Source organism: Mizuhopecten yessoensis, unplaced genomic scaffold (genome assembly GCF_002113885.1).
Source record: "Mizuhopecten yessoensis strain PY_sf001 unplaced genomic scaffold, ASM211388v2 scaffold5913, whole genome shotgun sequence".
Classification (NCBI taxonomy): Eukaryota; Metazoa; Mollusca; class Bivalvia; order Pectinida; family Pectinidae; genus Mizuhopecten; species Mizuhopecten yessoensis.
Genome location: NW_018406286.1, coordinates 1,013,091 through 1,034,947, shown reverse-complemented (window position 1 = coordinate 1,034,947; position 21,857 = coordinate 1,013,091). Strand labels below are relative to the sequence as shown.

Genomic DNA, 21,857 nt, shown 5'->3' with positions numbered 1-21,857 from the left:
TTCAACAGGGATACCCACTTTAATCATCTCTTTATTTCAATATTTTCCAAATGTTCTATTGGAATTTAAATGTTACAATGGAAAACATATATCTTGAAGATATCGGAATATAAAAAAACGAAGACTGATTTTAAACAGTTTATTACGCACGATTTCTGAATAGCTATAACAATGTGGATAATATTTAAAAAGGAACATGAGAATATACTAAAAGTAAAAGACAAAACTTCAAAACATTTTAGTCATACAGTGACGACGAGTCCTTTAACTCAACGCATAGAAAAACACTTAATTGCAACAGGACGGCGTCCGCTTGAGCAAACAATATTTAAATACATTAAAATAACAAAAATGCAGCAAATGTTATTGCAATTACAATGCTAAATAAGAGCTTAATACAACGAGGTCAAGATGAATTTAATTGTTTTGAACATGACACAGATTTTTTAGCACTTGGTACATAATGAAAAAATAACATAACAAAAAGATTTAAATCAAATGACACAATATCAGGACCGATTGAAATACATCGGATATCAAAATCATGGACGGAACGACAAAAACTTTGAAGAACTTCAGTCAACCAAACTCAGTAAATTAAAATGTACCATTGTATGGTTGTATTTCCCTACCAAGAACATATTCACCATAGTGTTAAAATATCTTTTCAAATTACCAAACAGCTTTTGAAAATACTAAAACATCTCGAAACTGAAACATCCCAGTATCGATATGAAAGTATGCCTTCGATTATAGCTTTGGTATAGGCTTAGGAGACACGGTAGGACGCCAGGCTCGTGACTGAAGGATCGCAGGTTAAAATCTTGTCATGGCACTGTGTTGTATCCTTGAAGAAACTTTACTTCGTTTGTTCCAGTCTACTCAGCTGTAAACGAGTACGTGGTTTAGCATTGCTAGAATTGTAGAATACTAGCTGTGATGGCAGCACCGGATGTATGCTCCCCAGGGAGTTAAGAAAGATATTGGCTGGTTGCATAGGCCCTATAACCACGGATAATAATTTGTGAACCGCTTTGAGACAACCTAAGATCTAGATTGTGCTGAAGCGGTATATTAGAACATCGAGGTATTATTATTATATTATCATAAGGATTATTAAAAATCACTAACACTTTAAAACCTTTTCTAAGTTAATCTGAAGCATGATCCTGCAAGCATTATGTTCGCTATCAGACAAAAATACCTTAATATTTTGATATTTGCTCGGGAAAAGAACATTTGAATATATTTCCACTTTGGTCTATTATTAAGAATCCTCTGCGACTGTCGAGAACTGGAACTATGCACTGTTCAAGCATGCCTATAACTTTGATTATGGTAAGAAAAAAAACCCTTGTGGGTCTTGTATGGAAAAAATAATAAAGATAAAACAGACAACAGTTATAACAACATTGTTCTAAGTATAAAATATAGGAGGGCAAATAGCAGAACCCTTGAAATCCTATCATTAAACAGTCACTCTAACCAATTTAACTACCTTGTCAATAGTAGTACCCCGATCAAGTCGCACTACATTTATATCAAAATGAAATAAAGGGGAGGTAACTCTATGTAAGAAAAAACTGAAAGTTCTATTCTTTTGCAAGTAGTGGGACAAGGGACTTTAATACAAATTGATCACAAACAAAACACTGATTAATCATACATTATCTTGTGAAGTTTAGTCTAAAAGAAAAACTGCTAATGTGATGTTAATTCGAAGAATATTCACTAAATATCTACAAGATCTAGTGCAACAATTTTACTTACAAATAACATTTTGTTATACATTCAGTTGCGAACACACCTTCAGGCAATGACAAAAGAGAAAACAACATTCTTTACGTTGACACAGCCGCAAATATACATATTGGGTTAATGAAACAAGATTTTTATCCTGCATTAAATACTGTATAAGAGAATATAAGTTTACCGCAAAAACTCTACAAGAGACTCAAATAAAAATGCAAATATCAAATTCGCGCAAATGCAGCCCATTAGGTGAAAATCAATTTCAACAGAATTTTTAGTCAACATGATTTAAAAATGCAGATTTATTTTGCTGCTATAGGTTTTATATCAGGAAAAATACGGTACTATTTAAAGAAAGTAAAACATTATGAGGCTGATCTAATGTTTACGTTTTCATATTGATTTTACTTTTGGTTTGCGGTCTGTGCCAGTTATTAAAAGAAAATAAACAATATCGTATGTTATAAACATTCATTCTATCCTAACAACATGGAGTCCAATCCCTCAGTCTATCGTTTCTGTGACATTGTTGATGCTTTTGAAGCCGCTCTTACAGTGTCTTACTTCCCACAACCCTAAATTATCCCTCTATTTAATCGTTTATCGTATATTAAATCAACAAAAATAATGTGCGTTTTCTTTTCGTCAACGCCATAGTAAATATCATCAGAAATAGATGCACACTAGCATCCAGAAGAAAAAGAAGTTGAAGTAGTAGCAGTAGAAGAAGGATTATGTCTCTATTTAAAAATAATTTCGTACACATAAGGTCCCGCTTATTACGAGATCGTTACAGGACCACTACAGCTTATTGAACCAGATAGAAATAACCAAAACGGTATAAGAAACCGTTGCATGGTAGTTTAGTGACATTGTTATTAAGACAACAACACTGATATGCTGATGCAACGTACGAAAAAATAATTTCGCCAAACCCGACACCATGCTTTGCGATTGTTTGCGTACATATCTTATGACATACAGATATATTTGTTTACAAAATATTTCATCTGATGATGTCTTCTCAGCTCTTGTTATAATTTCGTTTGCTCTTGTGGACGGGCTTTTAAATTCTCTTTAGGAATCCTTCAACTGCGCTACGCTGAACTTCGCCTCACATACCACTAGCCGACGTTGGATCTAATTCTTCCTGGTATTAAAATATACATTATTGTTCTAACAGACCTTCTTTGTTATTTACTCAATTTGATGTGTAAACTGAACTTTTTGGAATACTTAACTGGTGATTTACACATAGCACAAACCATTCACTGTAACTATTGGCATGATTGCAAGAAGAAGTTTCAATTAAAATCCGGTGTCTTCACTAAATGTTACTTTTCTGTCGGGAGTTTGTTGCTTTTCAATTTTATCACCATTCTTCTCTAACACTTTCAGTAACATTTTTGACTTCTGTTTGAGCCCATCTGAAACATTAGAGTCTATCAAGACATAATCCTGAACCCTTTCAACAAAATCCTCCGTGATCCTATACTCGGGGTTCCCATACTTGATATTAAACAATGCCTGCTCAAGGTCAAAATCAATCACAAGCCAATGCATCGCAAGGACGATACCATCTATGGCGCTGTCGAACTCTGATTTGGGACGGAGCGTGCGTAGAGCCTGCCGTTCCGTTTCCGACATTATGTGTGGAGAAGCCAGCCCGGAATACCTCCTTCCGATCGAGGAGAGAATCGTCTCGTGCAACTCCTTTCGAATGTCCTTGGCCCGGACGCGAATTTGTGCGTCAGGATGTACCTCGTACGATTGTAAGTCCAAATCTAGCAGAGGTCGTGATCGAATCATATCTTGTTTGAGTCGGAGATCATTTTCAATCTCCTCCAACTCTTTTTCGACAATTCGTGTCTTGAATTTGACAATTTTTGATGACACTGTCTCTGCGTCCTCGTATGGGATGAGCATAAGAGCGTGAAACTCGTCTCCACCTAAGATCTTGAAGATATCAGTACTCTCCTCGTACTTCTCATTAACCTCCCGAAGGACCTGACGCACCGCCTTCTCGATCCTCTCTCCACGAAGCTGTTTCATCACCTGATTGATTTCACTAAGGATCTCCTCCTCAACGAGCATCTTGAACTTTTTCTTCAGGCTTCGTCTTTCAATATATCTGCAAAAAGGGAAATTTCAAAAGTTAAAACTATACTGGTTATCGTTCCACCAAAGTTGCGTAAAATAAACTGTTATTCGTTACAGAAATTGTCCTCGTGTCAAAGAACAGCACTGAATCAATATCAATTATAACAGTGACTTAATGTTTTCTGAGAATTTCAACTCCTTCAAACTAACGAGTGTAATTAAAAACGTCGAAATTCTTATCAAACAAAGAAATAGAATATTTCCTGATGAGATTACGATGTAACCATAACATTAGCCATAGTTATCTTTTCATTTCTTAAAACTCTGTGTTATAACTTCTCTGACAGCATTCAACTTTTATCAAGTTCTTATCAAATAAAGTACTTCTACTTCTAAATGGTACTGACCAACTATAACAATTTGAAGATAAAATGTCAGACGAGGAGTGAAACATGGAAAGAGATTGTTTTTAAAAGATACGAGATGGTCTAATTTGCGTTTGAAAAGTGACGGTAGAGGACTGATTTGAATAACTCCATTGTGGGGCTCGAAATAATGTCAGGTGGGAGTTTATTCCACTCGGGTATAGTTCGAGGGAATAACGATGCCTTTCTGGTCTGGGTTTTTGAGTGGGGAATTTGATACGAAAACTGGTGTTTTGTTCGGGATTTTCTAACTGTAGGGATTAATCTGTCTGATTTTACGATAGCGACTTTCTGGTTTACAATGTTATGAAGCAAGGTCAGATGAGCATCTCTACGTCTATCTGCTAGTGGGCGCAGCTTTAGGTGGTCCAACATTTCTGACACACTGGAGGTACGATGGTTGTACCTGTGCTTATTGAGCACATAGCGCGCTGCCCTTCGCTGGACCATTTCCAACTTGTCAATATTTGTTTGGGTGTGAGGGTCCCATACTGTACAGGCATACTCAAGTGATGGTCGAACTAATGATTTGTATGCCTGTACTTTGGATGATGTTGAGCCAATTTTTAGATTTCGTCTTAAAAAGCCTAGCGTAGAATTTGTTTTTGGGCAGATAGTATTTATATGTGAATCCTATTTAAGGTCAGATGATAGTGTTACACCCAGATACTTGGCCTGACTAAGATGTTCCAGTATGTGTCCATGTAAAGTATAATTATGGACTATTGGAGTTTTGTTTTTAGTCACCGACAACACATTGCATTTGTTTGGGTGGAAGATCATTTTCCATGTATTTTCCCAGAGCGCTAGTTTGTCAAGATCTTTTTGAAGTGTTTCAGCATCACTGTTGGACTTGATAACTAGATATGCAATAGTGTCGTCTGCAGTACGACACTGTATGTTAGAGTATCAGGGATGTTGCTACCAGGAAAGGGAGCGTTCATGATAGCAAAATCGAAATCGTCACGCTTAACATACAGCTCTTGTAGTAAGCCGTCCATGAGTTGTTTTGTAAAGAAAACTCAAAGGAATCACTGTATACGAATTATTTTCACTCACTCCATCTGGTTTCTAAAGACGTCTGGTATAATTGCCATTACGTCCCCTGCTGCGTACTCTACCATCTCATCCGTCAGGGGGCGCTGTGACCAGTAGTCTCCAATACGCGACATCCACATTTCCTTCAAATTACAGAAAGACCTTTATATTATGAATTAATCGATATGAATAAACGTATCAATATAGGGTATCCAACGAGTGATGACTGATTATGACATATATTAGATATTTCTAAAAAATTCGATAAATCATAATAGATTTCCGAGTTGGATACAACCAAATTTGTACGGAGATACCACCCAAGGTTCAAACGTACTCTTTAAACAGGTATCGACTTTAAATAGAGTATTGCTGTATGTATTGTCAACTGCTTTGTGAGAATGAACATAGGGTAGACCCTTAAGAGAGAGGATTGCTTAAAAACACAGGATTTAATTTCTCGAAGAGAAAGTTTGATATGAATTGTGATGTCATAAAGTAGTGTTAGGTCACCCTGCGAGATATTGTTTCTCAAACTGTCAAAATGCAAAAGAAGAATGCAAGGGCAAGAACTGATCCAGGAATACAGCTATTATTAATGGGATCAACAATGATAAATTTGTAATATATTTTATCATTTATATGTGGTCAGTCAGGTGAACAACCACGAAAATAAATATTCGTGAAAATTGAGTGATCTCCAGAATGCTTATATTAGTATAATGACTGAATAGATGCTTTGATAGCCTAATGATAGAAAACAAGTCCTGTCTGATTTTACATTTTCACATTTATTGATAGAACTTTTTATATTGCTATCAATGTTAGAAAATTGGTGATCAAAGCAACCAATTAAAAAGGTTATACGTTACCTTGACATCGGCTCGCCAGTCGTATGGGTGTGCGTTTTCGGAGTAAGACTGACACGCCTCGGACAGACTGAGTCTGTTGGGCAGACGCCGGCCATTGTCTTCCTCTATCAGCAGATGACCAATCTATAACAATAGCAGTACATGTAAACGCTAATAATAGTACCAGCTGACAAATAAAAAGCTGGAATCAAAGACAAACCAATAGAAATTGAAAACATATTCAGTTCAACTTTCTGTGTATGTTTCATTTTAAAGGAAATCAAAACAAGAGTAACCTGCACATACTATCATTATTGAGCTGTTGGAATCTTTGCGGACCCTGTGTAACACTTAAAAGGTGTGTATATTGGACCCTTGAAATGAAATTAATCAATCACTGGAAATCGCATTTAAAGACATTACAATCTTGCCCATTAAGTTATCAGAATATTACAAACATTTTGTTAACAGAAATAAATTATCACAGCGTGAGCATAGAAGTACATTGTGCTTGAGAAGTGAAACCGATTGCTATGATATGCATTTGACAAATCATGTCGATGTTCGGGTAAAGTCTCCAAACATTTTAAAATTGTAAACAATTACTAGTAAATGCAAAGTAAGGAACTATATATTTTAAATAGTTATAAAAAGCAAAGAAAAGTAAACATTTTACAACAATATATGGCTATTTTGTCCAGTTCAGACTAAACAGTGATATAAAAGAGTATCACTAAGCTCAAGACCTGGAAATCTACTAGCAGAGTCAATCACCTTCTAACGTAAACTAATCAGTAGATATCAGAGGAATGAAGCACCTGTTTCAAATTTAGTTATTCGGAAACAAAAGTGAAATAAAGTAAACATTTTCTAGTTCACATGGCTATTTCGTCCGGGAATCTCCAACGGTATAACAGGTAGAAAAAAACGTAACCTATGCATTAAGTTTTCCAAATCTCGTGTAGAATACAGCGAAAAGGAACAGGTGTCTATTAAGTTAAACATATTTGACTACTGCAACGTCCAGCAATTCCGTTTATCCTAACCAAACAGAGGTACTAAAAGTCAAAGGAATCAAATATCATCTTTGAAGCGTCCGAAACATATATAGAAACACACTAAAAGGGGAAGGTGAATATATAAAGCCTTAATTCATGTAACTTTACAAAAAGTGGACGGATATGCATATTGACGTTTGACCTTCGAACTTTTAGAGGAATTTAACACGTGGGTATCAACACTGTAAGAATGACAACATGGACACACAACGTGTTGTGTAAGGTACCATGGAACATCAACACTGAACAAAGGCAACACTGATATAAGAAACAGAAAGGTGATCACATTCCTGATAATCATTCTAGGAATTTCTGATTATCGTTCTAGGAAACGTCTTCCAAATCAGTAAAGCAGGCTTTTTGGCATATAAATGAATTTATAAATATGAATGTACTGTCAATGTTTGAATATGAACAGAAGGAATGTTTATTTTAATACATCATTTCGATCAAATTAAATATTATTATCATTGTTATAAATGAGACTGAAGAATGAATGATTTAGATTATAAGAGGCCTCCTGCGTGAGGTTTTATTATATAATAGGGATGAACGCGGGCCACCACAACCCTGGCATCCCTTCCAAAAGATGCAATTTGAACCGAAAAAAAATAATCTTTTCAAATAGAAAGACAGCATGACATTATGTACAATTGTGTACAATCTACTTGGTACTGGTTATATGAAGTCATATGGAAGCCAACAGGGTCACACTGCTATTGGATGTGGGTACATATCTGGGTATATCAGAAACTCCAATCGAGGGAGACAACTTGGACAATGATGATACGTACCTGGGTATCAAAGACGTTCCTCAATCTCACAGCAAACTGGTAGAAGAGGGCGGCGCTCAGTTGGCATGATGAATGTGTTACCTGTAAATCGAATTTATTGTTAAAGTCAGCAGGTATTTTCGCTATACTGTATAACAGAACTGCATAATCATGTGAGGTGCGTGTTTTGCATGTGCATATTTGAAACATGTTTGTACACATTAATAGCCGGATTATTTCCCTCATAATTTTGCCGATAATGTTATTACTTATTGAAGTAACCAAGTAATAGCACAGCAACAAAAGAAATCAAGAAAGTGCTAGGGATACAGCGGCAGACACAGGGACAGAAACAGCGGTAAGCTGTCAACACTTTTTGCGGGACTTCAAAATAATTCAAAAGTAATGAACGATTAATCAACCGACAGACATATCTCCCAATCTAAATTACAAACAAACTGCAGCCCTGATTTTATAACAAACAAATATATGATAAGCTTAAGACGGATGACTGTTCAGGTTTTACAGAAATAAAATTTATTTGACAGACACCTACCTGTTCAGTGATAATTTGATATGTATTCAACAACACATAGACACAGACACACAAGCCAGACAATGTCAATATCACTTTACTGCTGTTCAATAAGTATATACCAGTATTTAGTTTACCGTATTGCCCTTTCTGATGCTACACAAGGTTCAACAGTGTTGTCAAAATACCAGGTTAGCACATTATCGAGTGTACATCTTTTAAATGATCGTCTATATCACTGTAGTAAAACATACGTATACATATAAGTACCCTTTAAACTTTTAAACACACAAGGTCAATTTTACGGGACGGGTTTAACACACTGGTTTAGCTTTAATGTAAACAAATAGGAATATCGATTATAAAAGATTTAAACTCCTTCAGGGGATTAAGGGTATAACATAATGAAGATTGCTTCTACATTCATGTAAGAGTAGTAGGGCATGCTTTTCCCATAGTGCCATTATATTCAGTTGTAATTTTCCCGGTTTTTTGTATGTATCTGCAGTAATACTACTCTACTTTGTATAATAGTGCAATGATTTTAAATCACTGGACATGTATATATTGCTTTCGTTTTTAATCGGTATGAACATATCACTTTTTCATACGTCACTTAGTCATGTCCATGAGCAAATAAAGCTTGACAAAGCTGAATTTAAGAGCCGTATTTATATAAAAGTTTCCATGCTCAAACTAAAGTTAAGAATTTAAATGGTTCTCTATGACTTGAATAAGAAACTCGGCTTCAATAAAGAATCTGAGTTTGAGCACTGCGGCATAAATTTATTTATATATGGAGACCTGGTCCCGTATTCTTGAAATCGTTCTCATGCTCAACCATGGATTTTGTGCTCAAACAAACTTTCTAGTAACTCACTTAAATGATCAAGTAGTCAAATGTTAACAATGAGAAGAGTATTCGGCTTTAAGTCTCTTCAATTTTTCCAACATTATTAAAATAATACAGGTTTTATAATTAATTTATAACGGAAACAAAAAATAAGCCTTGAACACAAAATCCATGCTTTGAGCATGAGAACGGTTTCATAAATACGGGACCAGGTCTCCATTTATAAATAAATTTATGCCGCATCGTATTACAGATGATTCATTGTGGGAGTCATTGTATATATGTTTCAGAAGGTGTATTTTAAGTATACATAGATATATGTAAATATGGCATCTCCGTTCCCAATCCAAAGGTGGGTAGTAAAAAATGGAGAAAAAAAATAGTATTCACACACAAGGGGAGTGGTGGCAATGACACTATGAAAGGAGGAAATAGTGACACAATAGTATAATACAATTACATTCATTTTTCATATGACGATGTCGTTAACATTGATATGATGGTAAGATATTGAAATTATTGGCTAATTTAAATGTATTTTACATTGTTGTTGCCTTGTTTTGTTCCATGGCCTGATATTGACCTTTGAAGTATTATACCCTTGTAATGTTTAACAATCAACAGAGTAAATATTTATTAGCATATGCAAAACGTTGCTAGTACTCTCCTGTTTTCACTTGGTTTTACTTCAGGAATTTTAATAGTGTGATAATTTATTCATGATAGTATTCTAACACTGTACATAGTGAAACTGACTTCGAATTCCAGACTGTTCAGGAACAGAACAATAGGTTTTGTATTTTATATAATCAATTTGTGTCCTATTGTGCATACAACAATGTGGACTATATAATGTTACCAATGTTTATATAAAGAAAATCATTGACTTTCGCAACGGTAGTCATTATAGTAGTTTCACGTCATTTAACCTTTTCCCATGACTTGAAAGACCTGTATGCCCAGCTTTATCGTGAGACTATGTTTGTTTATTAAGCGAACGTGTTCCCACACATTGAGGTTGTCAGCAGTCAATGTTTTTAAAGCTTTGTTCTGGTAAAAATATGCCTGAGAAACCACGTGTCTTTATAACCTTGTCAAACTTGCCATGGATGCAAGACCTCCACAGACTGGCTTGCTTTGTAACCACAGTCAAGTATGCCTCAGGTAACACCTGTCTGCCACTTCAATCAACCCTGTCTTCAAGACCATACTGGGAATCTGCCTTCAACTACATACATGCTTTAGCGATCAGGTGTTTTAGAGTACACGTACGTCGTCTTCACAATACAGTCAGATATATCTTAGGGGACACTAATCTATATATATCGTCTGTATAACGATACTCAAACCTGCAATAGGTATATCTTAGTTCTGGCTTTATAACCAAAGTCAAATCAGCTGGATGTCTCCGGTGAGGTAGCACTCTACAGTTGGGATCATATCCGCGCTATCGCAAGGGAGCATATGTATTCACCAACATGCCCTGCCTCTAGCACTCATACCACATATATACCACATGCCCGTCTGCACAACACTCATGGAGGCGCATCCTTAAATGATCTTAGCTGTTAATATGACGTTAAACCTACTAAAACCCAACCAGATGTCTTAGATACATCTACACCCCGTCTAAAATATATATATATATATATATCTAAAAGAATATATAAACTTTTTATGGTTTTATTACCTTCAGTATATCTTCAGATTCCAGTAGAAATCGCAATCCTCCTTTATCGAATAACTCCACATTCACAAGCGTATCAAAGATGTAGACCTTTCCATGAAATGTTCCTATTTGGAATAATGTAAGGGGTCCATCCCCACCCATATGTATTCCCTCACCAGCAATTCCTAACATAAGTTCGCGCTTCAGCTGGTGGACAAGTTGGCGACACCTAGCGGTGTCCAACACAAGCTCTTTCTCGTGGAATATAGCAGGTTCCATGGCCCGGAATTGTTCTGTTGATGTAAAATGAACAGGTAAAATAATTTAAATAATATCGACCCCTTGACCATAGGCAGATCGACTAGACAAATAGTTAAATGTTTTAGCACTACAAATACCAATTAATGAAATACCTGATATCCAAGCCACGGGATCATGAAGCAATCTTAGACTTAAGTTTTTTCTTAGCCAATCACGTATGACGTCACTTTTCATGACGTTGTTTGTGAATGGCTAAGTCCAAACGTAAGACGAATTTAGATATAAGATCGTTACATGATCCTGGGGCCAGGACGACAAAAATATTAGTTTACCATACATTTGTGCCCGGGAATTAATATATAAATATACATATCACTTTATGACAAAGTCGAGTTTTACATTGGGACAATATGAATCTAAAATAATATACAGACGAATAGACTCAATAGAAAACCACTATTAAGCATTCATGTCTCTTGAGGGACCACTGTTTGTTTTCTCGCATATCGATAATGATAATAATAATATTCGAGGTTCTTATATACCGCTTTATCACAAACTAGTTCGTAGGTCGTCTCAAAGCGGTTCACAAACTATTATCCGTGGCTATAGGGTCTTTGCAACAAGCCAATATCTTTCTCGACTCCCTGGGGAGCAAAAGCCGGTGCTGCCATTTTGGCGCTCACAGCTAGCATTCAATTATTCTAGCACTGCCCAACCACGTAATCATGTACAGCTGAGTAGACTGGAATAAGCGGAGAAGATACAACATAAAGCCGTGACGTGACTCGAACCCGCAACTCTTTGGTCACGAGCCCGGCGGCATACCACTAGACTACCGTGCCTTCTAAGTAGGTTGCTATATATTAATATTCTATAAGAGACCAGTTCTGCTAAGAGACTACTTTTCAGCCACCTCTTTGACAGTCTCTTATTGCAGATCTAACTGTATATCGTTTTAGTAAGCAACTATTTTAAGAATCTAAACTTGGTTTATACAGTGACAATATCAAATTAAAAATTATAACTACAAAGTTTGAAACAAAGATGTAAAGGAACACAGAATATTTCAAACATTAAAAAAATCCGACAATTCTATTTTTTAATTAAAAGCACCATTTAATGAATCAAACTCAATAAGACTTATGAAACACGTAACAATATGAACTTACCAATCCTAGCCGCAGGGAACACGGGTAACCCAGCAAACGTCGTCTCCGCCATATTGTTGTGGGTTGTGTTATATGGCCATCAGTGGGGCGTTCTGTGGTCACTGTGAAGTGTGAAGTACAATATGTAAGGTTTGTTTATTACAAAATAACAGTTTCTGTTATCAATCAAAGGCAATATTGATTATAAGGACGGCAGTCGGAATCTGTATCATTTGGTCAATGTTGTTTTAAAGTATAATAATATTTACTTGGTGATTTTACAGTATCGTAAACAACGTTTATACAATGCTTATTTTCGCAACGTGCAAGGGAAACATAAATATTTGTTTCCCTTCGATCAATAATGTTTCCCTCGGGCGAATTATTGTTTAACCGTGATACATTTTATATGATGTATCCCCGGCGAATATTAATGTTTGCTCTCTGCAAGTGAGACAAATATATGAGTCTGGAGAAGACATATATCCAAGTAAATACCACCAACTGCTTATTTACAAGAGACAGATGTCGACCGTTGTATATAATTGCGTGAGGAAATGTGAGGTTCTATTTTGTCGTCATGCAATTATGCAATCCAATCAAATATGTTTTTGATTGAGGAGATAAATTAAAACTTGTAAATATGTGGGTTTAACTTGTTGAATGATATAACTATCTGATTATACTAAACAATTGTCGCTCTGAACATTCTGCTATGCGCACACAACTGTAAGGATTATCTACGTGTATTTACTGTACACATGAATTGTTTAAATAGATAGTTAAATAGATTTAAGATATTTTTTTTATTATTTCCAAAGTACAAATCCATAGCTCCTAGTTAACTACGTACATTAATCTATTTTACACATAGACATGCAATTTGTCAAATATTGTGGAAACCCGATACCTTGTCAGTTTATTGAGCAGTTGGTTAAACATATTGTCCCAGGCTAGGTGTAAACGATTTACCGTTGATTCAGCTTTTTTTGTTTTGTGTTTGCACGACATGTCAGCTTATCAAGGACTTTAAAATTAAACATTTAAGAAATATTCATTCGACATTTTTCATATTGTTGATTAAACTCTTCATTCGAATACCAGATATGTTCGCGGGTATGGAATCACGCAAAGGCTACTTATTGTTATGCAACAAATCAATAAAAAGAAAAATCGATAAAAAGCATTTCTAATAGTTTGCTTCGTTGACTGATGAACACCTCACTTTATTGTCCTATTGACATATTATCATATATTTGTCAGTTTATTTGTGTTTAGAAGACATATAATGCAAAATGAAAATAACACATATTTAACACAACGTCACCACAGCAATATGAAATCGGCGTATAACTAACGCAGTCTGTAGAGTGACAATGTCACACTAATCTCTATCTTAGCTGTCAAATAATATCGTAATACGATACTCTGTGTGTGTCTACTGATCATACACACACACAATGCAACGTTAGATTTAGCATAGCTGACTTAATAAGTGCCTCAAAGTATGCATAAGATACTCCTGTTATATATATATTTATGTTTAGAAAAACATGTTATCATAATTATAACATAATTTGTGTCGTTTTTATATATTATGTTTCAGCTTTAAGAAAATGTCAACATTTGACTGACACAAAGATGCAAATAAAACTATATACATGAAAATATATATCAAACAATTATATAATATATATAAAAAAGTATATATTATAATGGATTTTGACATATATAGGTACTTATAAGTATATCAGTACACATTCCGATTTGCACTAAGTCGTCCCTGAGTTAGCGGCCCAATATTTCTCTATTTGTGATAATTTCAGACGTGTGTTTTACTTGCATTAATACATACTACTTCAGTGTCCTTTCAACAAAAATATTAGTTGAACGAGCCCTATTTCCGGCATTTTTCATTTCATTTTTTATTGATTACAGTTTCCTATGCAGTTTAGTTTAGACCTACCTATGATTCACTAAAATGTCAAATTTGTCTGACATCTTCAATTCGGATGATACACTTTGATATAAATGTTTTATATTGTCAATACGAAAAGATTCTATATCGAATTTTGTTTTCAATTTGATTTTCATGTGGATGAGTTTATAAAAAAATATTGGCAGCTATTTCAAATAAAATCATAGGTAAATATATATAAAAAGCGTCGACATTATATATATTACAGGAAAAATACACAAAATCAAACGTATAATATATAAAATACTTTATATTATACTCGATATTATATTATAGGTAAACATTTATAATGTACTACGTAATTTTATAGGTATACAATATATAAGGATTATTAAGTATAATATTAATCATCACATACAGCAGCATATGTACGATATGCAATATCATAGATGTTACCTATTATATATAATAATTGTAGTTATATTTAATATGCTAGTACAATGATAAAATACCCATAACGAGACCAGTCTAAAAAATATATATAAAGTATGCATGTTGTGACTTTTGATGCTGTCTTGGTAATAAAAACATCCTTTTGATTACAAAAAAACCCCATTGTATTGATTTATGGTAATTGATATCGTTGTCTGCAGTATCGTAAAGATGTCACATTAACCCAGATTTTTGTGTATGACCTAATTTCTAGAAAGTGGTCATTAATATTTAATGACGAGATGTTGCCTGCAGTTTGTAGTTCAATGGATAAGGTTATTTTCTATCATCAGTTATATCTTGGTATAGAACATCCCTATCAAACGCCCTGACATCATTCCTATTCCGATGATTAATGTCTGTTTAGATGTTTCTTTGCGATTCGTGATAATGCTATACTGTACTGTTGTCAAGGTATCAGCCTTTGCTGTAACTACCGAGGAAGTTGTGAGATAAAAATCGTCATGTTTTTCATAGAATATGTTAGATTAATGTAAATTATGTTACATGTATTATGTTGTAATTCAGTTTTCTTCGATTGTTTTCTTACATTAAAGTAATGCCAACTTATTCAAGTGCAAGACTGTATTTACTATGAGTTTTAGAATGTCGACTTTAAAGTAAACAAACTTTAATTAGAGAATCAAGCATCTTGCTTTATTAGGTATACAATATATCTAATGAAGTTCTGCTAACACGATCAGCTGTTTGAAATCCGTCACATGTTCAGTGTATAAACACCGGATTATATTAATACACCAAGTTGAGTGTTAAAGTATTGATTAAAATGAAAAGATTTATGTTGATACGTAGAAAGGCTGTTCTAAACGTAAGTATTTCCCACTTACAGACAGATTACGCGTCATTATTGGGTATTGTACTGGTGATTTGTATACAAATGTCAACATGACTGAACAATAAAAGCTAGAGATGTTTTACTGTAACTATTATAACTTTACATACCAGTGAAACGTATCTTAAAACTCAACTCTGTCTATAACTCCTCCTGTCTATGAAACCCATATGTATATATTAACACCACCTGCCTATAAGCCCCATCTGCCTATAGAGCCGCGATTTACATGCATATATGAACCCTGACTATCGATAACATCCATATGTCTATAACCCATTCCTGTCTATAAAACCCCTGTTTTTAAAACTAAAATGTCTATAACAATATTAGTCCATCAAATCAAGTAACTATACAGATCACGTGTCTTTGTCGTTGGCACTCGGTATCACCATGATTGGTATGGTTTACCTAATGTGTCGTTTACCTGTATAGTTATTTACCTTTAACTTACCCTTGGCTTATTTATCTACTTATATTGTTAATTAAATGTTTTCTCTCCTTATAGTATGATATACATGTGATTTACCCTTAGTTTTCTCTCCCTAAAGTATGATATACCTGTGATTTACGCTTAGTTTCCTCTCCCTTTAGTGTTATATACCTGTGATTAACCCTTAGTCTCATCTCCATATAGTGTGACTTACCTGTGATTTACTCTAAGTTTTCCTCTCCCTATAGTATGATATACATGTGATTTACGCTTAGTTTCCTCTCCCTATAATGTGCTTTACCTGTGATTTATCCTTAGTTTCCTCTCCCTTTAGTGTGCTTTACCTGTGATTTACCCTTAGTTTCCTCTCCCTATAGTGTGCTTTACCTGTGATTTACCCTTAGTTTCCTCTCCCAATAGTGTGACTTACCTGTGATTTACCCTTAGTTTCCTCTTCCTATAGTGTGACTTACCTGTGATTTACCCTAAGTTTTCTTTCCTCTCCCTATAGTATGATATACCTGTGATTTACCCTTAGTTTCCTCTCCCTATAGTGTGACTTACCTGTGATTTACCCTAAGTTTTCTTCTCCCTATAGTATGATATACCTGTGATTTACCCTTAGTTTTCCTCTTCCTATAGTGTGACTTACCCGTGATTTACCCTTAGTTATCTTTACACCCTATGGTGTGATATACCTGTACCATGATTTATATAAAGTGTTAAATACCCGGTAGTGTAATTTACCTGTAGTGTGTGTACTTGCAATGCAATTTACATCTGTACAGTGATTTAGCTGTAGCGTAGTTTACATGTGGTGTGATTTACCTGTTCATTATATAGGCAGCTCGATAGATATGGAGAAAATAATTTGATTCAAATTCTACACCTAACATTTACAGCTGCACCTTCATTCTAGTTATCTTTACGCTGAGGTGAATCAAAAACCAATACCTCAATCAGGTTGAGAGTTTGTGTGTATATTATACCTATCTACCGTGTTATGTCATTGATAATGGCCCAGTCGTCTGTCGACCTTTACTACTGAGATCGTGTAAGGAAGTGAATATAATCGAATTTAGTTAATGCTGTTTTGACTGAAACATGAAAGATAGAAAATTCGTTTATAATATTGAACCTTGTCTACAATATCTTACTTGGTCTATAGCATAATATGTTTAAAATACTCCCCATCGGGATCCCAATAGCAGTAAGTTGCTTTCACATTTAAACTATCGAAATAATAAGTCCTGCATTATTAAGTTTAACTCATTCGCCCCTACAAAATTAAAATGGACTTGCCCTGTCCTTAAGTTGGTACGGTTCAAATGTGAATGTATGGGTGAATGTGTTAACCATCTTTTAAAATAAGTTGTTTTGCATTTATGATACACTCACTATACACAAGCTAACACTGCTCTGTTACAAGGTATACAGCTAATTCATTATAAGTTATTTACTTCAGTTCAAATGAAATATAATGTATTGAAATACATTATGTATAATTTTATCATATTGGATGACGTTTTATTGAATTATATTGAATTCAATTATATTGAATTTAGTCATATTGATTTCAATTATAGAATTAATTAAATACTGAAGTAAATAATATGGGTGAAAGTTTCTTTCTAAAACCTACCTAAAAACATTGTGTCCTGATTATCATTTGTATTGTTGAATCTTATGTTAGTCCTTAGATCATGCTTGTATTACCATCATGTCCCCTGGCACGGTGAGTTTATCTTATAGATAATGGCCTTTAAATTAAATGGCTGACTACATTAGTGTTAACATTAATCATGTGTACTGTCATATCATACATACACAGACACATTAATATCGCTTATCCGAAACCGTTCCCGTTGTAAGAACACTCGATTCTTGGTTTGGTGTAAGTGGAAGTTATATCTACATTCAACACCCTTTACAGGGATCTACTGTTCACATGTCAATTTTAGTACTCCTGATGCCCATCAAACCAGGTATGAGATTTGTTATAGATAGGCCGTGAGTAGTGAGAGCAACCTCAATTAAATCAGTAACATGGTAAGGGGAGGAACATGTAACAACCTTAGGTGAAACAGAATCGGACCTTAATGTATGCAAAAACAGGAACCCAGAAAAACACCAGAAAAAAACCGAAAAACATCATAAACCTCGATTGATATCCGAAACTGACACCAGCTACACCCACATTCAACATATGTTAGAATGTGCTATTGTCATTAAAAGCCCACCCCTCTCTCCAACCATAAATACATACAAAATATACTATAATAACATATAGACAGGTAGGAGTTATAAACAGGTAGTAGTTATAAACAGGTAGGAGTTATATACAGGTAGGAGTTATAGATCGGTAGTAGTTATAAACAGGTAGGAGTTATAAACATGTAGGACTTATAGACAGTAAGGAATTATAGACAGGTGGAAGTTATAGATCAGTAATAGTTATAGACAGGTAGGATTTATAGACAGGTAGGAGTTATAGACAGGTAGGAGTTATAGATCGGTAGGAGTTATAGACAGGTAGGAGTTATAGACAGGTAGGAGTTATAGACAGGTAGGAGTTAAAGACAGGTAGGAGTTATAGATCGGTAGGAGTTATAGATCGGTAGGAGTTAAAGACAGGTAGGATTTAAAGACAGGTGGAAGTTATAGATCGGTATTAGTTATAGACAGGTAGGAGTTAAAGACAGGTAGGAGTTATAGATCGGTAGGAGTTATAGTCAGGTAGGATTTATAGCCAGGTAGGAGTTATAAACAGGTAGGAGTTATAGACAGGTAGGAGTTAAAGACAGGTAGGAGTTATAGATCGGTAGGAGTTATAGACAGGTGGAAGTTATAGATCGGTAGTAGTTATAAACAGGTAGAGGTTATAAACAGGTAGTAGTTATAAACAGGTTGGAGTTATAGATCGGTAGTTGTTATAAACAGGTAGGAGTTATAGACATGTGGAAGTTATAGACAGGTAGGAGTTATAGACAGATAGGAGGTATAGACAGGTGGAAGTTAGAGATCGGTAGTAGTTATAAACAGGTAGCAGTTATAGACATGTAGGAGTTATAAATAGGTAGGAGTTATAGATCGGTAGTAGTTATAGACAGGTAGGATTTATAGATCGGTAGAAGTTATAAACAGGTAGGAGTTATAGACAGGTAAGAGTTATAGACAGGTGGAAGTTACAGGCAGGTAGGAGTTATAGATCGGTAGTAGTTATAAACAGGTAGGAGTTATAGACAGATGGAAGTTATAGATCGGTAGTAGTTATAAACAGGTAGGAGTTATAGACAGGTGGAAGTTATAGACAGGTAGGAGTTATAAACAGGTAGGAGTTATAGACAGGCAGTAGTTACATAGAAGAGGTGGCTATCCACAAGTTATAGGAATGGGCAGGAGGCAGATACAGATACTTAGTTTCTGTGTATAATAAAGATTGTAGCTGTGGACAGGAGGTAGTTATAGACAGGTCGTAGTTATAATCAAGTGGAAGTTATATAGGTGGTAGTTACAAACAGGTTGGAGTTATAGACAGGTGTTAGTTGTAGACAAATTGTAATTGTAGACAGATGGTAGTTATAAACAGGAAGTAGATATAGACAGGAGGTGTATACAGACAGGAGGTAGTTATCCAAGGGTGATAGTTGTAAACCGGTGATAATTATGGATGGATGGTTGTTATAGACAAGTCGTAGTTATACACAGGTGGTAGTTACAGACACGTGTTAATTAGATAGGAGGTATTAATATACAGGTAGTACTTTTGAATAATGGGTAACTATATACAGGTAGTGGTTGTCGACAGCAAGTAACTATAAACAAGTGGTAGGTGTGTAGGGATTGTCTCGTAGATTTTACGAATATAAGATATCAATATATAATACTTTGAAACCTACTGTTATACACTTAATATAACATCAATACAATAATTTACAGTTATTACAGGAGGAAACACTTAATACTGTAGCAGTAATATTTACGATATATAGAAGAATATTGATATGAACATAACACTTACCGTGACAGGCTCCCGTACAGTCTAATCCTGACTGATATCAGGAGATATATCGACAGGGATATTGTAACCCGCACGTAGGTAGGTGTAGTGTAGTGTTACCTACCCTGTGAACAGATCCAATGATTGGGCCGTCTATTGACAACCACACTCGACAATATGGCGAGGAGTCACGGTCGACTAGTTCTGTGAGATAAAGCAATTACAACAGGTATACCCGGTATACAGGCACCGTTATATTTTACTAATAACTGATCTGTCTCGTCCAATAACCAATACACAAGGCATGTACCGAACAGTGGTGTGTATACATATACACAGACCCAGGTCGTAGAGATAGGTGTAGTTTCGCCTGTAGTGTTTGAGGGGAGGTGTAAAAACTTTCCTTTAAATTTAAGATAGCATGTACCTCCTCAATAAATCACACCGGACGGGTAAGTGTTTCTTGCAACATGTGGTATTTGTTGTTTTGTCCCTTGTCAAATATAGGAATATTTGTTCGATTAACAACGATCTAGGACAAAAAACCATTTTATTTTTATTTTAAGGGTATACACTAAAACGATATACATTAAAATTTCCTCAGTGGGAAACCCTGGCTACGTATTTACAGGTCAAGAAAAAACAAGAGATTATAAAAGCGCCAACAAAACCACTAGTATTATCACCTGATCGGTAGTCCGCTGAAAATCGGCCCTGTGCTAGCTTGATACATTTTCATTACTCAAGACATGTGGGTGAAAAAGAAATTGTTAAATTTCTAGCACCATTACCAATGCTTAAGACATGTGGGTGAAAAAGAAATTGTTAAATTTCTAGCACCATTACCAATGCTCAAGACCTTGGTCTGGAATTAACAGCGTAACGTCATGTACCGTCAGAATCTGTCTTCGTCTGAAAGACGCCAGTAAAATCGCAAAATGTCCTACCCTACAAATGATATCGGCAAGTAATTTGCAACATGCTTCCGATCTATAACAGTCCTTTACCAGTGTCTAACGCAACAGATTTTGTCTATTTAATTCAGTTTATTTGGCATCTTTATATTTATTTGGATGTAAAATATCGTTCAGCGGTGGCAATATTTATTAGTAATTTTTTGTATCTTCTTTGCTTCATTGCATTGCTCCAAATCTCCTCATCGTCCTTCAAGATATACATAACACACATACAGGAGGCTGCACTTTAAAATTTAGTAATACATACAGTATGTCAGAAATGATTTACACGGCATCGTACAGCTGTTTCGTCCTTCTAGGACTCATCAGTGATGCTAGAGGCCAAAATGTCGGAAATCCAAATAATGTCATTAAGAAAATTTATTTCATAATGTACAGCTCATCGTGCGCTTCATGCATACAGTGATGTGTCACTCTCCCAGCCAACTGGTTTTCGTTTTTATAATATGAAGCTGAATTTATCGAATACCTTATCAGGAAGAGTAAAACAGACATAGCTATTTTTTTATATTTCCATCATACATATCGACGATATCAGGACGAGTAAAACAGACAGCTATTTTTTATATTTCCATTATACATATCGACGATATCCGGAAGAGTAAAACAGACAGATATTTTTTATATTTCCATTATACATATCGACGATATCAGGATGAGTAAAACAGACATAGCTATTTTTTATATTTCCATTATACATATCGACGATATCAAGAAG

At 35.0% G+C, this 21,857-nt stretch overlaps 1 protein-coding gene across 1 annotated transcript; it reads right to left on the bottom strand.

The window, feature by feature from the left end:
• Positions 1-126: 126 nt before the first annotated feature.
• On the bottom strand, positions 127-20,374 carry LOC110451289. The gene is made up of 7 exons (XM_021499219.1): positions 20,184-20,374; positions 12,488-12,588; positions 11,076-11,347; positions 8,019-8,099; positions 6,188-6,310; positions 5,337-5,458; positions 127-3,883 (listed from the first exon to the last, which is right to left on the bottom strand). Exons 2-7 carry the CDS (start codon positions 12,537-12,539, stop codon positions 3,061-3,063), a joined length of 1,473 nt encoding a protein of 490 aa, XP_021354894.1. The 5' UTR covers positions 12,540-12,588; positions 20,184-20,374; the 3' UTR covers positions 127-3,060.
• Between the last annotated feature and the right edge of the window lie 1,483 nt (positions 20,375-21,857).

What these genes read in the sequence shown, in the direction of transcription:
- LOC110451289 (XM_021499219.1), bottom strand. Translation starts at nt 12,539, where the DNA reads ATGGCGGAGACGACGTTTGCTGGGTTACCCGTGTTCCCTGCGGCTAGG. An exon ending in GGAACGTCTTTGATACCCAG is followed by an intron (nt 6,311 to 8,018) that starts GTACGTATCATC and finishes CTATTGTTATAG; the next exon opens with ATTGGTCATCTGCTGATAGA. An exon ending in GTCTTTAGAAACCAGATGGA is followed by an intron (nt 3,884 to 5,336) that starts GTGAGTGAAAAT and finishes CCCTTTTTGCAG; the next exon opens with ATATATTGAAAGACGAAGCC.